Genomic DNA, 16,131 nt, shown 5'->3' with positions numbered 1-16,131 from the left:
ACCAGCGAATTGTGGATGCGATTACCTGGAAGCTCTGGGGTTTCGCTTCACTGTCCTGAATGCGAGTATTCAGTTTGGACCTATGGAAAGAGAGTCAGAGACAAATGAGGTTATTGCTAGTAGAGAAACACAGTTCAGGTGTATTTAGGCACACGGTTACTTCTCTAGTTGGCTATTGTTTCTACAATTAAATATTACAGTGAAGGAAATAATTATTTGATCACCTGCTGAATTTTTAAGTTGGCTTACTTCCAAAAACTTAAAAATTTTCAATTTTTATAGTATTTTCATTTTGATGGAGAAGGACATCAACCAAAACTCCAAAAACATAAATGTAAAGTAAGACTATAATTAGCTAAGAGCACGGTGGCACAGTGGTTAGCACTGTTGCCGCACAGCAAGAAGGTCCTGAGTTCAATTCCACCATCAGGCCGGGGTCATTCTGTGAGGAGTTTGCATGTTCTCCCCGTGTTTGCGTGGGTTCTCTCCGGGTACTCCGGCTTCCTCCCACTGTCCAAAGATATGCACTTAGTGGGGATAGGTTAATTGGTTAATCCAAATTGCCCATAGGTGTGAATGTGAGTGCGAATGGTTGTCTGTCCCTGTGTGTTAGCCCTGCGACAGACTGGCGACCTGTCCAGGGTGTACCCCGCCTCTCGCCCTATGACAGCTGGGATAGGCTCCAGCGCCCCCCGCGACCCTGAAAAGGATAAGCGGACGCGAATGGATGGATGGATGGATGGATGGACCTGAGTCCAGCGATGGGTTTTTAGGTAATGGTTTAACTACCGCCAGCTTGAAAGCCCGTGGTACGTAGCTGATAGCATAGACAGGCTGATCATATTTAAGATTAACTGTTGGTAGGACGTCTTTGATCAATCTTGAAATGGAGGCTAAAAGACTCCAGTGTTATCCTCTGTGCTGTTGCAAGCTGGGCAGCACATTGAGGGTCACTAAGATACTCAAAAAAACGGATCCTTAAGGACAGTAACCCTTTGGAGTGTGGAGCTGGACTCTCCAACAGCGGTGCTAGAGAGGGCAATGTTGTCCAGTCCAGCAGCTTTCAAGACGTCTACAGGAGAGAGTATCTGTAGAGCGAGGAGTCGGCTAAAACCCCTCCTGAGATGGATGCAAACCTGGTGACCAACTACAAGAAACACTGTACCGCTGTGCATACCAACAATTTATAACTTTTATGTTATACAATGAAACTACCATAAAATTAGAGACTGTTCGTTTCTTTCTCAGAGAGCTAACTTATCAATTCACTGGGAGAGGAAAGGATTATTTCCCCCATTGTCGGGTTCATAACATCTTCTTTTATTGACCCAGTTCCAACCCCAAAATGTTGTTACCACCAGTCACCACTGACGCATAATATTTTCCTAGAAGTGTTACCATGGAAACACCTGTGTAGACAGAGATAATCTGATTGGTACTGTAAGCATGAAAACTCGTACCTGTTAGTGTTCGGGATTGTTCTGGTTCTTGCTGCAGATTGTTTTGGTTTATCGTCAGTGTTTTCTCCCTCCAGTAGGAGAGAAGCTTCAGGAGCGGCCTCCACCTCACTGTCTATAAGCATAAACAAACAATTTCAGGATTCTTTCCTGACTGAAAAGATCTTAAAGGCCAGTCAGTAGTGATAGTTTGGTGGAATTGTGTGTACATGAAAAATGCGCAACCATGCGCATATACTGTTTTTGCATGAGTGCCCCCATCCCCTTTGTCTCTGGCCACATGTCTTTATTAGTTTATTGTAATGCTTTAATTTGATTCAGTTCTGCTGCCTATTATTCAATTAATTTAGTCTTTTTCAAAAATAACCCTAAAGCTCCTCTTGGTATTTTCAACTCCTTCTTATTTTTGTAATTCATTTGTGGATCTTAAACGTCTCAGGTTTTCAAGTTTTGCATCTGTTCAAAATGTAAGTGAAAAAATTAAAATGGGTTTATTCTTCTTGAAAGTAACGTTGTGCTAATCTGTTTATTTACATGGTGTAAACGTCTGATGTGAGCATTGTTTCCAAAAGTTAAAGTAACACTCACTTAAATTTAAGTCCAGACGTTATCACATAGAGCAACATACACATTACAGTAACTAAATGTGTAACCCTGCTGAAGAAGCTGACGACTCAGAGCAACAAGGAGCGAGATCCAGCTATCGTGAAAGGCATGTAACTGAAAAGGGCAAAGAAATGAAGGAATATGAGGCAAAGAAAAATGACATGTCATTGTGCAAATTTTAAATTAATTTTAAAATAATTTAAATTTTGAACTCAATCTATTACTTTTGGATTAGCTCAGTACCACGATTCATTAGATAATTTAGATTTTCCTAAAGGTGAAGTGAGTATATTTCTTTTCTATTCTTTTTAATGCTGGATCAAGAAGGCAGCCATCACCCATCTTTAACGCACGCAAGATGACAGGAAAGATACGCACATAAAAGTCACAGTAGTACAAGAATTTCCAAGTAGAAGAGAGTAAACATCAGACAGTGGTTATTGTAGTGCTACCATACACATCAGTCACTGTAATGTTGGCTTGTGTATGTGTCTTATTTATAGCTGAGATATATACTGTGAAGAGCAGATGATAATGAAATCCTCCTCAAACCACTTGTAACACACAGTTAATTCTGAAACTGAAACATGAATGTGACAACTACTTTTTAAAAAGGAATTTAGGAGAAAAAAAACCTCATAATTAACTCATTCACTGCCAGCCATTGGCAGTGAATGAGTTAAACCCATTGACTCATTCACTGCAATTGACGGCTATAGACGTCAATGGCAGTGAATGAGTTAAAAACCATAACACTAGATTTGTTATAGTAATTCAACTCCCTACTTACTGAGTTTAAAGCTGCCTGTCATGGTACTGAAATAGACAAGAAACATGTTTTGAGATGGATTTTATTTGATTGTTAATTTGAAACCTAAACGGAGTTTGTGCATCTGTTTTATTTATAAAAGACCAAAAGCTGCTGCACACGTTTTTAATTATTGAGCTCTGTCTCTCTGCGTGTGAGTGTGTTTACAATGTGATGTTCAGATGTGTGTTAATCAAACAGTTTATAAAAAATATCAGCAGGTTATGGCCTTGAATGGAATATGTGTAAAGGTCTGTTTTTCGTTTATTGATATAAGCCTGTACAGCTACAGCTAGTGTCCAGTAGAGGGCTCTGTCGCTTAGTTAGTGGCAAGCTGCACTTCAAGCTCAGACCGCATTTTGTGGTGCACATGTGCTGGTAGGCAGCTCTCAATGAAGCGCGAAGCAGCGTGATACCGAACTCTCGCGACATTAACACATTGCAGCCCTTGGAACTAAAAGATGTATTTTGTATTTCTGTTTAGTTTTCACGGTGTATTGGCACACCTCAGCACTGTTAGATTCTGAATGAATCTTGAAGTGGAAATATTCCTTGGTCTGGGGGACTGCTACAGTGAAAACTCAGTCGCTGAGTGAAGGCTAGTTGCTAACCCCATGCCAGATGAGTGCAGCCTGTCAAGCAGGGTCCGTGTGTCAGCTGTGAGAGACTTTTACACCAGTCAAGATCATCATTCGTTGCCTTCCTCTACTTTGAACTCTGATGGTCACCTTACAAAGGTGCAGGTATTACACCCATTAAGGACTTTGCTGATTACAAAGTTAAAATGTCTGCACACTAATTCAGAGTTACTTTCCTTAAATATTTTTGTGGTGTACAGCCTTAAAGTCTGTGAAGACTCATCCAGGTCATTGTAGTCAAAGGAGCTTGCAAAGAAAAGCGTTTGGACTTCTTTAAGTTGCTTGAAGACGTTTCACCTCTCATCCAAGAAGCTTCTTCAGTTCTAAGGTCAAATGGTGGAGAGTCCCAGATATAAACCTAGTGGGAGTTTCCCCCCACAGAGGGACAAAAGGACCCCTGATGATCCTCTAATCGCCTGAGCCAAGGTGGGAAACTGGGTGTGGGTCACAATCAGCCAGAGTTTCGGGTGAGTTCATTGTGAAACCTGGCCCCACCTTATCATGCGAATTCCTGAGGTCAGATGGCCCAGGATGTGAGTGGGCGTTAAGGCGTCTGGGAAGGATCTCAAAACTGGATTATAGATGGCAGAGAGTTGGTGTCGTAAACCCCGCCTCTGTTCAAAGATGGTCGCTCACAGTGGACATAGATGCTTCTTTCACTCCTCTTTCAAACCATCTGTCCTCTCTGTCCAAAATGTGAACATTGGCATCCTCGAAGCGTGACCTTTGACCTTAAGATGCAGATGGACTGCTGAGTCTTGTCCTGTGGAGGTGGCTCTTCTGTGTTGTGCCATGCGCTTGTGAAGTGGCTGTTTGGTCTCTCCAATGTAGAGGTCTGAGCATTCCTCGCTGCACTGTACAGCAAACACCACATTGTTAAGTCTGTGTTTTGGTGTTTTGTCTTTGGTGAACCAGTATTTGTCTGAGCGTGTTGCTGGGATGTCGTTCACATTTTTGGAGGTGAAACGTCTTCAAGCAACTCAAAGAAGTCCAGACGCTTTTCTTTCCAAGCTCCTCAGACTACGATGACCTGGATGACTGAGAACCTTCACAGTTCTCTTGATGTTATATACGTTGTTCTAGCTTTTAGTTTCAGTCACTGTCTTTCCTGTGTTCCGTGTTTCGTATCCAGGCAGTCGCGTCTCTGTGTATACGTCATGTTTTAACATGTTCTATGTAAGTGTGTTCAGTTCAAGGTTCAAGGTTCAAGGTTCTTTATTTGTCACATGCATAGTTATACAAGTATAACACACAGTGAAATGTAGCCTGACACGCTCCTCGACATGTGCAAAAAAATTGGGGGGGGGTGTGTAGAGGAAAAACATTATATATATATATATATATATATATATATATATATATATATATATATATATATATATATATGTGTAGTATATACATTGGGTGAATGTAAGTTTTGCTTCCCCTTTGTCCTGTTATGTCCAATTAGTCCCAGCGGTGTTTCTATCTGTTCCCTATCGTCTGGTTATCCGGTGTATTTAAGTCCTCAGTCTTCCCCCGTTTCTTGTCACATCCTCATTAGCTGTGTGTTCCTCGCTCATCATGTTTTATCATGTCATGTCATATCCTCACTTTTTAGGTCATTTTTCCTAGTTTGAGTTTTTGTTTTATTTCTACTGCTCGTGTGCTGTGTTTCTCAGTTTGCTTTTGCCAGTGAATAAAAGCTGTTTGGGTCCAACCTCTGCCTGCCACACAGCAAACCTTGATAAATAGAATTGTGCTAAAGGTTGCTTTATAACATTCAGGATGTGTATCGTGTTTTTAAAAAGTAACTATTTAATAATATAACTAATTCATTTTGAAAACAAGTAGTCAGTAAAGTAGCAGGATTACTTCCTTTGAGAAATAATAAGTAATTAGTAACTAATTACTATATAAGTAACTTGAGTGAGGGAGCCCATTAGGACCAAACTGGCTCTGGATTCATGATTTCAAGTAAAAAGTATAATGAGCATGAAAAGTTCTTCATTCAACAGTTTTTAAGTATTTATTAGTTTTATGAAACTTTGCATTAATATCACTAAGATGTTTATATGCTTTATATATGTTAATGTAAGGTCATCTACAGCACGACATCATATTTTTAAGGATGTTGTGTGTGTGTGTGTGTGTGTGTGTGTGTGTGTGTGTGTGTGTGTGTGTGTGTGTGTGTGTGTGTGTGTGTGTGTGTGTGTGTGTGTGTGTGTTGCAGGCCTTACCTGTGGCTCCCCTGTTTGCCAGAACCAGATCTTCATTGTCTTTCTTCTTCTTCTTCTTCACTTTCAGGCCAAACATTTTTTTGGGCTTTCTGCTCACAGGAGAGTAGACCTTTCATGTAGTCAGGACTTATTTTTACCCTTATCAGCTTTATCTTTATGTTGAAATGCAGGTCAGCTAATAAACATGAGAGCACAGACAAAGGAAAAGCCAGATACATCTTTGTGTCTGATCCCTTTTTTTAACCTTTTAACATCCAACAGGTCACTGGCAACATATAATTGTATGTTATTGTTAATTTATTGAGTAAAATAACTCAGTTTTAAGATCTGTTTTTAGCCACTGATGAGCATAGGCTTGATGTCTTTCCTGCAGCACGAGAAGCTGAAATATGTAAACTATCATTCATTTCTATTAAACTGCTCTTTGATGTGTTTGCTTAATGTGGCTTCACTGAAAAAAAAAGTCATTTAAACTCAAACTTTCAAGGCAAAAATCGTTGCCTGTTTAACTCCTTTGCATATAGTAAATATATAATCATAGAAACAGAGGTTTAACCATAGACCTAGTCCAAAACTAGAATGTGAGCTTTAGCTCTCACGCCCATCTACTATGGATCAGGAGAGACATCCTCTCCATTTTCAAGAATAAGCTTCATAATTTCAAATAAGACAAATAAGCTAAACATCGCAGCAGTGAGAAGTTTCCTACCTTTGTTTGGGATCCAGTGTTAGTCACCAGACCGCACTCTTCACTTTTGTCAGTTGGACACGCAAGACTGCATGTTATATGCTTTCGGTGACTCAGAGTCAGAGCTGTTGAAGCAACGCATTGAATAGCAGCCCGATTATGTGATTGGTGGTTGAAATGTTTGTTCAAAAAGTTCTGTTGTAAAACTGAGGGAGCATGTGGTTCATGCACGCACCAACCCTTCATACAGGCCACCAAGGAAAACAGGAATTATCCTGTTTTCCTTGGTGGCCTGTATGAAAGTTTAGAAGCATCCTCCTACCAATTTCTTTGGTCTAATATTTGTGTTTTTACATTAAATAGTAATGCTAGCAGATGTACCTCGTACATCGTGCTACAAGTACCTGAAGCTGTAGCAAAACTAATGCTAGTTTACTGCTAGTAAAGGTGCAGTAGTAGTATTATTGACAGCAGTGCTAATATTTGTTTTTTCTATTTATCTGTCATTGGATGTCAAATAATCTAATCTGCTGGTCACCTGAAAATAAGTTACTGTCTCTAATTTGAGGCTAATAAATTAATACATAAGCAAAGCTGTTTATCTAGCACTGTATGTGTGTGCTTATCCTGAACCTTGTAATCATGTGACCAGGATGTATGATATTTGGAGAGTTAACAAACCCACCCATGGTAAACAGAGGAACTCACACCCTGTCAGTGCAATCATCCAGATGATGACAGATGCTCATGTCATGTTTTTACATATCAGCTGGAGCATTTCGGACTAAGCTAAATGCTAATTGAGCACATTTTATTTACATTTTGCATGTGTGCGTTTATATTGGATGCCAAAGAAATCCTTGTAGTTGTTATGTATGTTCTACACTGTGGCCTTTTATTAAATAGAACATCAGATTTTAGGGAAACAAATGTCTGCTCATTTTAATATGATCTGTGCTTATATGTGAAAAATTTTACCCATTTAAATACACTAAATAAAAGTATGTTTTTCTATTATTACATATAGTTAGAAAATTTCCCATTATCATTATTTTACCCATTTCATTTAAACTTATTTTGATCTACTGTAATGCATCCTATGCATTACCACAAATATCTCAAAAAGTATAATATAATTACATAAGAATAAAATTAAAAAGCCTTAACACTATGGGACATAGCTAACTTGAGTATTATGTGACATATTTATATTAACAGGGACATATTAAAAATGAATTAAAAATGAAAATTCAAGATGAAGTGTTGTCTTGATGCATGCTCAATCATCCAGGAAAAGAAATCCCAAAATTTGATTCTGTTCCTCTGGACGTGGCGTTTTCACTCTTCTTCCGTCTCAGCTGACTGCAGGTTTCCAACCTTAGAAACAGTGCATTTGCATAATGACTGAAACCAGCACCACTGACAGAACAAGTGAGGTCAGTTTCTCATGAAGATGATGTCAGGGTCCTGGGTCTGAGCGACCCAGGAGCTCTGAGCAGCTATGGACTTATGTTATATTAGGCAAGGCAAGGAAAGGCAAATTTATTTGTATAGCACAATTCAACAACAAGGTGATTCAAAGTGCTTTACAGAGACATTAGAAACAAAAACAAATAAAAAGCATGATTTAAAATTGATTAAAACAAGCAAACAAACAAACAAACTAAACACACACATTTCACACCTGTTCGCGCGATCTGAACCCTTATCGTAAGGGGAGCTACCAGTCCTTCTGTGGACGAGCTACTTTCTATTTTAAATTCCCTGAATTTAAAATACTCTCTAGACCCAGTCTAGACCCAGTCTAGACAATACATATTATATGTATTGTATATGTATGTTTGGTGTTGCTGCCACTGTGTGTGTGTGTGTGTGTGTGTGTGTGTGTGTGTGTGTGTGTGTGTGTGTGTGTGTGTGTGTGTGTGTGTGTGTGTGTGTGTGTGTGTACGGATGCTGGTGTTTCTGCAAACACCGATTTGCGGGCGCCTTCAGGCCTGGTGGGTGTGGCCCTGTTGGCGGACTGGCCACACCCGAAGCCATACACCTGCCGCTGATCAGGGCTCGTCGGGAGAGCTACTTAGGAGAGTCTTGGAGCTCCCACCGACGCGGGATCATTGCGTGAGACTCCACGTTAGTCACCCAGTTTAGGTTTAGTCGTTTAGTGCATGCCTGCTATTGTTACGTGTCCTGACAGCTGCCGCTATTGTTTCCCGCAGGAGGAGCGTGGGAGGCCCGAAGGGCAGCGAGCACCGGGAGTGCAGACACGGAGCAGAGAGCACAAGGAGGACACGACACGGGAGTCTTGGGAAACACGGGGATTTATTGTTGTTTTGCACCATACACTGTAAATAAACGCACTGTTCGCACACAGAGCACCGTGCCTGGGTCCTCCTTCCCTACACCCCCACGGTCTGCCTGCCAGACCGTGACACATGAAGTATTAGCAAAAACATTTATTAAGCTTAGTAAATCTGCTCAGCCAACAGATGTACTAATTTTTAATTTTTTCTTTTCTTTTTGCCTGTCCCGTTCAGCTACCCAAAGATGAATAAAGTACTTCTTACCATTAATGCGACCTCTGGCGCTGCATGGTTTTGCTGATGGCTTTGTAGTCTGGTTGATACGTGGTGAGGTTAAGCTTCATGCAGGCGTTGAGAGTTCCATCCATTAAACACGATTGTAGGTTGGTCTTAATGTTCTTTAGATGTGAGAACGACTGCTCACATGCATATGAAGAGCCAAACATTGTCAGTACAGCAATACTCACATGCTGCAGTGTGTGGTGACGGGAAGCGCGTTCCAAGTTTTGACATTCAGCTGGCTGAAGTTTTTTCATTTCTCCCCACTTGTGTTTGCTCGCCAACTCTGCTTGCTGTCGTGCAAGTGTTTCCAAATCTTCATTAAGTGACTTGAACTTATTCACCCACATGTCGAGGCCTTCAGGTCAGCAGCATGTAGCTCAAAATCTCTGACGGAGACACCGGGGATGTAACTCAGGTCTTTGCTGTCCACTGCACACTTGTGTGGATGGGTGATGCACTTAAAAAGACGAGTGCGCTCACAAAATTCTCCAAAGCACACTTTGAATGACTGCAGGAGATTAAATGTGAAGCCTGCTAGCTGCTGACGATTAAGATGTTGAGCAGGGTCATTTGCTGTGCATGCCTCTTTAAACTCTCCCAGTTTTTCAAAGTGTAATAAATGACCTGTTGTAATGTTGGCGACGAAGAGTTTGTTTTCAAACGCAAACTGCTTGTTGGAGGGATAAGACTGTATTTCTAAAGTTCAACATCAAGCACGAATGTTTTGGCATACCCCTCATCTGTGAATGGCTTTCCGTTTCTCACAATTGTTAAAACACCAGCAAAGCTAACCGAATTCCAGTCACCTTGTTGGGTCCAAACATGGAGTTGCTGCTGACTAGCTTGCACTCTGCACAGTAGCTCTTGCAGTCGCTCCTTATATACAAAGTGAGAAACAAAGAACATTCCCCAACTTTCCCAGCTCAGCGCCTCAACCTCAATAAGAGCGAGCTACAGCCTTGTTTTCCTCTTAAGAGTCAGATGTAGATTTAGCTTCAGAGGCCCCCTCCTCCCTGAGGGTTAGAGAGGGGTCTCGCTATCTGCCTAACATCTCTACTATCTAATGGTGCCTGGGTGTGCCAGTCTACATCTAACTTACAATACATAACTGTGTGTGGAACTGTGAGATTATTACACTATTTTATGCCACCCTATACTTCTAATCAAAGAATTGTTGAATCATTATATGGCTATAGGCCACATTATGCCTTGGAGTAAAGATTGGGAAATCATTATGTAGTTTTAGTTTGCATTATACTCCTTACTTAGAAGAAGGTGATAACTATTAGATTTATTAGACTGATTTGTATTACATTGGACTGCTGATTTATTGTGAATGAGTTTTATGATGCATTATACTGTTGATTTATAAGAAATGCTGTTTTCAGAGAATCATGGCCTTATTTGTCTGATTAGAAAGAACAGAACATACTGCACAGGAAGCCGAGGTCAGAACTCAGGCTCACTGAGAGAGAAAGAATGTGGATGTTTAGGTTTTATGACTTTGGAGGGCGGCTGAAGCTATAAGAATGTGAGAAACGCTCAGACACTTTGAGACACTCTCCTGTCCACATCTCCCATCTAGACGTTTTTTAAGTGTTGTATGGAATATGGAATAAAGAGATTGTTGATTGAGCATTTATACACCGAGTGTTGTTCTTCCTTCAGCCCAAAGATGAAAGAATTGGGAAATTTAACAGAACAAAATATAAAACAAATATATGATGCTATCTTTTATATCTAACCTAATACATCTATTTGTATACTATTGTCAAAGCACATGATCAATACACTAATGCAAAATAAGTTTCCATCACAGTGGTTATAAATGTCTGAAAAACGGACAGAAATGGAGTTTTCATTTGGCTTCTTTTGGCTATGACATGACTAAAGACTTTGAAATGAATGTGAGCAGACTGAGCTTTGAAAAACAAAAGGCGTCACCATATGTAGTGTTTCAGCTCTTACTGGTGGAGACTTCTTGGTGTCTATTAGGACAGAATTTTACTGTCCTAATAGACCTTGTCATCGACTCAGATGGACAGTGTGGTACCGCTGACATGCATTCATTTCTGTTGTCCTTTCTTCAGGTCCACTTGGAGCTGCATTATTACAGTGACAATCTATAACATTGTTGGCTGACATGAAGAGTCCTGAAAGTGCCAAACTTCTGCCAGTTCAAACTTACTGGACGAAGCACTTTATGTTTTCATGCCCTTGCATTTATCTAAGCCTCATAGCAGTTTTATCACAGTGATGTTCATTGAGGTATTACATTGTGCTGTTTTATTTTTTCTGACGTTCATTGTGAATTGCAAGTTTTTCTCTTCCTAAACTCTTGTCTAATTGGTTTTGCCTGCCACAAGCAGATTACAGATATCTTGTTTTCCCTTCTATAATCTTGTCCTGTTTGGCAGCTTTTGGAGTCTGAATTATGATGTGAATGCACTGTTGTGCCAAACACATTTGGCTTTTCCAAGATCAGTTCTTCCACAGCATGTCTTTATCCTGTCTCCTTTTCCTCACTCCAGTCAGTCGCAGCAGATGGCCCTGTTTAATACTTCATTTCTATTCATGTTATTTTAGTTACTAAAAAAAAAGTTCTAGCACCTGGAACGCAAAAGTTCAAAAATGCACAGGTACATAAATCAACAATGTTTTTTAGTGTGTGGGTGTGTGCATGTGTGAGCGAGTGAGTGTGAATGTGTATGTAGGAGTGTGTTCAAAGTTCTCCAAAATGGAGCCTTTGCATCAGAAATTGATGCATGATGATGAATGATGTATTAAATTTCCACCTCCTAGGACAGACACCGGAGATAGACACTGGTGCATGATCACTGATAGGATGAATCTGAGTGTCTATAATATCCCTCATAATGGAGCTACTAACTAAAAAGTAAGTGAGATTGTGAGTGGTGTACAGGTGAAAAGAAGGTGTAATCCCAGAGAGTGGGGGGATGTGAACGCCAAGCATCACAAAGACCAAAATCACTCATGTATTGTTTAAGACTGTGTGTTGAATACCAGTTCCTTTGACTCACTGCTGTACTGATCCTGTCAATTTTTGGATTAAATACAAATTTGAAATCTGCTCCTACTACCAGCGTGGTATCAAAGAGATCGAAATGTGAAGAAAAGAAGGTATTAATGCAAGTATAATTCCTGTAAAATGAAATAAAGTAATAAATAAAGTAAAATAAATAAAGTCACCTCTTCATCTGAGCCACCAGTCTGTTCAGAGGACACTGTGTGAATCAGGTGAAGGATGGTCTCTACATGCATGGTTCCACCACCACTGTGAAGCATCGAGGAGGAGGTGTGATGGTGTGGGGGGGCTTTGATGGTGACACTGTTGGGGAATTATTCAAAACTGAAGGGACACTGAACCAGCATGGCTACCACAGCCTCCTGCAGCGACATGCCATCCCATCCAGATTGCATTTAGTTGGATTCATTTGTTTTTCAACAGCACAATGACCCCAAACACCTCCAGGCTGTGTGAGGGCTCTGTGACCAAGAAGGAGAGTGATGGAGTGCTGCGCCAGATGGCGCAAATACAGTTGGAAAGTTAATTGACATCCTCTCTGTAAAATTTCTCACCACTCCTCCCCTGCAGCCGAGCCAGAGACCACACCTCTGCCACACACCCCCACCGCCCGACTGAGGTTGGGGAGCCATCCGGCCGAACCTACTCCCCCCCGCCCAGAGCGAGAGAGGAAATCGGCCACAGCTATCTGCGCCCCCGGCCTATGGACCACCTTGAATTTAAAGGGCTGCAAAGCCAGATAACACCAGGTGATCCTGGCATTGGTATCCTTCATGCGGTGGAGCCACTGTAGCGGGGCATGGTCCGAGCAGAGGGTGAAGGAGCACCCCAGGAGGTAATGGCGAAGGGAGTCGACCGCCTACCGGATAGCCAGGCATTCCTTCTCTATGGTGCTGTACCACCTTTCACACTCCGTCGGCTTCCGGCTGATGTAAAGAATGGGCCGGTCGACCCCCCTTACCAGCTGCGACAAAACGGCCCTCTGTTCAAGGCGTCAGTCTGCAGAACAAAAGGGAGGGCAAAGTTAGGAGTCTGGAGCAGCGGCTCCGCACAGAGAGCTTTTTTTACCTGCACAAACAACATCTGGCACGGCCCCCGTCCACTGGACCAGATCTGGAGCACCCTTCCGGGTGAGCTTGGTCAAGGGGCTGGTCAGCTCCGCAAACCCGGGCACAAAACGGCGGTAGTAACCTGCCAACCCCAGGAACCATCTCACCTCCTTTTTAGTCTTGGGGCGGGCGGGGGCAGGATGCGATAGCTGCCATCTTCTCCACCTGTGGATGCACCTGCCCGAACAAACAGGCCATGCCCAACCGGTCCAGGAGCTCGTCGACCCGGGCCATGGGATAAGCATCAAAGCGTGACACTTCATTCACCTTGCGATAGTCGACACAGAACCGTATAGACCCATCCTTCTTCACCACAAGAACTACGGGGCTACACTAGACGCTGTGCGACTCTTCTATCACTCCCATTTTCAGCATTTTGGCCAATTTACTGAAATGCTGAGCACAAACAATTTGCGGTTTTTGCTCAGGAAGCCTGTAGGGCCGTGAACGCACCGTCATGCCAGGCTGCATTTCAAAATGATGCTCAATGAGAGACGTTCGGCCTGGAGCAAATTCTCCCGTGACAACCTCCTCAAACTGTGGAGTTTTGCTCTCAGGTCCAACACGTACTGAATCTCATTCTTTTTTTTTTAAACAACGTCTTTTTTATTAAGAGGTTTCCTTTTGTACACATAAGCATCAACATATATATTATACATATAGACAGAAAGAAAAGAGAAGGATTACAGATGATCTGTACATTGAGGTTAAGTAGTACATTTAAGCTGTGAAATGAGTCCAAAAATGTATCTTCGGCTGTGAAATAAAAGAAAGAAAAAAAAAAAAGGAAAAAGGGAAAGAAAGAGAAAAAAAAATAATATAAACAAATGTATAATATATCCCAAAGTAACATAATCCCTGCAAAACAATCCCATTCATTCCCACCCAGGTCACTGCCTGCACCCGCACACTGTATTTCCACACCTGACTTAAGAGTTCGCTGAAAAATTCTTATAGATTTTGAAAAGCATCAAGAAAGGGTCCCCACATGTCTTGAAATTTCCCAGTGGAGTTCTGAAGTGAGTGTCTTATCTTTTCCAGTTTTAGACAGGCCATGAGGTCATATAACCACTGTTTGTGAGTGGGAGGGGCAGCGTCCCGCCACCTCAGTAGGATTGCCCTTCTGGCCAACAGGGAACAGAATGATAATGCCTGTTTTTTAGAGGCCGGTAGAAGCACCTCATTCCCACTGATGCCAAACAGAGCAAGAAGGGGGCCGGGGGCCAGCGTCACACTGAGAATTCCGGACAGGGTACGAAAAACCTCTGACCAGAACTGAGTGAGATTGGGACAAGGCCAGTACATGTGGACCAGTGAGGCTTCAGCAGTTTTGCATCTGTCACAGTATGGAGTGATTTCAGGGTAGATACGGGATAATCTGGATTTTGAGAAATGGGCTCTATGCACCACTTTGAACTGGATTAAACAATGGCGGGCACATAGTGATGTAGTGTTGACATGTTTGAGTATAGAGGCCCATGTTTCATCAGAGATTGTCATGTTTAAGTCCTCTTCCCACAGTGTCTTGAGCTTGGATGAAGAGGTATGTGTCAAATTTAACATTTTATTGTAAAGCAAGGAAATCAGCCCTCTATTGGTTGGATTGAGTTGTAGAATAGTTTCTAGTAGTGTAGGCTCTGGTGGAGGGCTTGAGCCTGAAATCTGGGAACAAATAAAGTGCCTGACTTGCAAGTATCTGAAAAAGTGTGATGGTGGAAGAATATATTTATTAGCAAGTTGTTCAAATGATGCTAGTTTGTTGGCTATGAATAGGTCCTTAAAGCAAGTTATTCCACTTCTGTGCCATTCCGCAAACCCACTGTCCTGGGTAGAAGGTTTAAAGAAATGGTTAGATGCAATGGGGCTGAGGAGGGAGAAGTCACAAAGTTTAAAATATTTCCTAAACTGGCCCCATATTTTTAATGAGTGCACCACTACAGGGTTGGGAATGAAGTTGAATGAAGAGGATGGGAGTGGAGAACAAAGTGCAGCTGGTAAGGATATACTGTTGTCACTATGCAATTCCATAGTGACCCAGTCAGGACAACCACTTCGATTATGGTAAAAATACCAAAACACCAAACATCGTATGTTAGCAGCCCAATAATAAAAACGAAAGTTGGGAAGTGCAAACCCACCCTCAATTTTAGATTTTTGAAGATGCATCTTATTGAGCCTTGGGCGTTTACCCTGCCATAGATAAGATGAGATGACAGAGTCCAGCTTATTGAAAAAAGTGTTGGGAATGAAAATGGGTATGGCCTGGAAAAGGTATAGAAATTTGGGTAGAATGGTCATTTTAATTGAATTGATACGTCCTACCAGAGACATAGAGAGTGGTGTCCAGTGGGTAAGGGACCGCTTCACTTGGTTCAGCAAAGCACTCACATTTTCTGTGAAAAGGTTTTTATGTTTTTTTGTCACTGTGATTCCCAAATATGTAATTTTTGTCATTTCAACTCTGAAGGGCAAGCAGGTGAAGTCTAACATACTGGCTTTGCTACTCAGCGGGAAGAGCTCACTTTTATTAAGGTTCAGTTTATACCCTGAAATCTGACCAAATTGACTAAGCAGATTCAATGCAGATGGTAGTGAGGCTAAGGGCTTAGAAATAAAGAGCAGGAGATCATCTGCATAGAGCGAGACCTTATGTTCTGTATTGTTTCTCCAAATGCCATGTACCTCTTTGCAACTGCGGAACGCAATGGCAAGGGGTTCTATGGCCAGATCAAAAAGCAGGGGGCTGAGAGGACATCCCTGGCGTGTGCCTCTGTGAAGTTTGAAGGGTTTTGACAATTGGAGGTTAGTTCGTATTGTAGCAGATGGTTGAGAATAGAGTAATTTGATCCATGAAGTAAATTTCGCTCCAAAGCCAAATCTATCAAGGACTGCAAAGAGATAATCAAACTCAACTCGATCAAAGGCCTTTTCAGCGTCAAGCGAGACCACACATTCATCAGAGTCTGTAGAGCTGGAGT

The 16,131-nt window shown here is 41.7% G+C and overlaps 1 protein-coding gene across 1 annotated transcript in view; it reads right to left on the bottom strand.

The window, feature by feature from the left end:
* fer1l6 (fer-1 like family member 6) overlaps nucleotides 1-5,804 on the bottom strand; it is a 76,007-nt gene extending 70,203 nt beyond the window's left edge. Inside the window, exons 1-3 of the mRNA XM_085383780.1 lie at nucleotides 5,729-5,804; nucleotides 1,461-1,572; nucleotides 26-80 (exon numbers count right to left, since the gene is read on the bottom strand). Coding sequence (XP_085239906.1) covers nucleotides 26-80; nucleotides 1,461-1,572; nucleotides 5,729-5,804 — 243 coding nt within the window. The remainder of the gene's footprint in view (nucleotides 1-25; nucleotides 81-1,460; nucleotides 1,573-5,728) is intronic.
* Between the last annotated feature and the right edge of the window lie 10,327 nt (nucleotides 5,805-16,131).

This window comes from Rhamphochromis longiceps, linkage group LG16, assembly GCF_057381845.1.
Source record: "Rhamphochromis longiceps isolate RC_006_pf linkage group LG16, R_longiceps_female_GT1.1, whole genome shotgun sequence".
Lineage (NCBI taxonomy): Eukaryota > Metazoa > Chordata > Actinopteri > Cichliformes > Cichlidae > Rhamphochromis > Rhamphochromis longiceps.
This window is presented reverse-complemented; position numbering and strand designations above follow the sequence as displayed.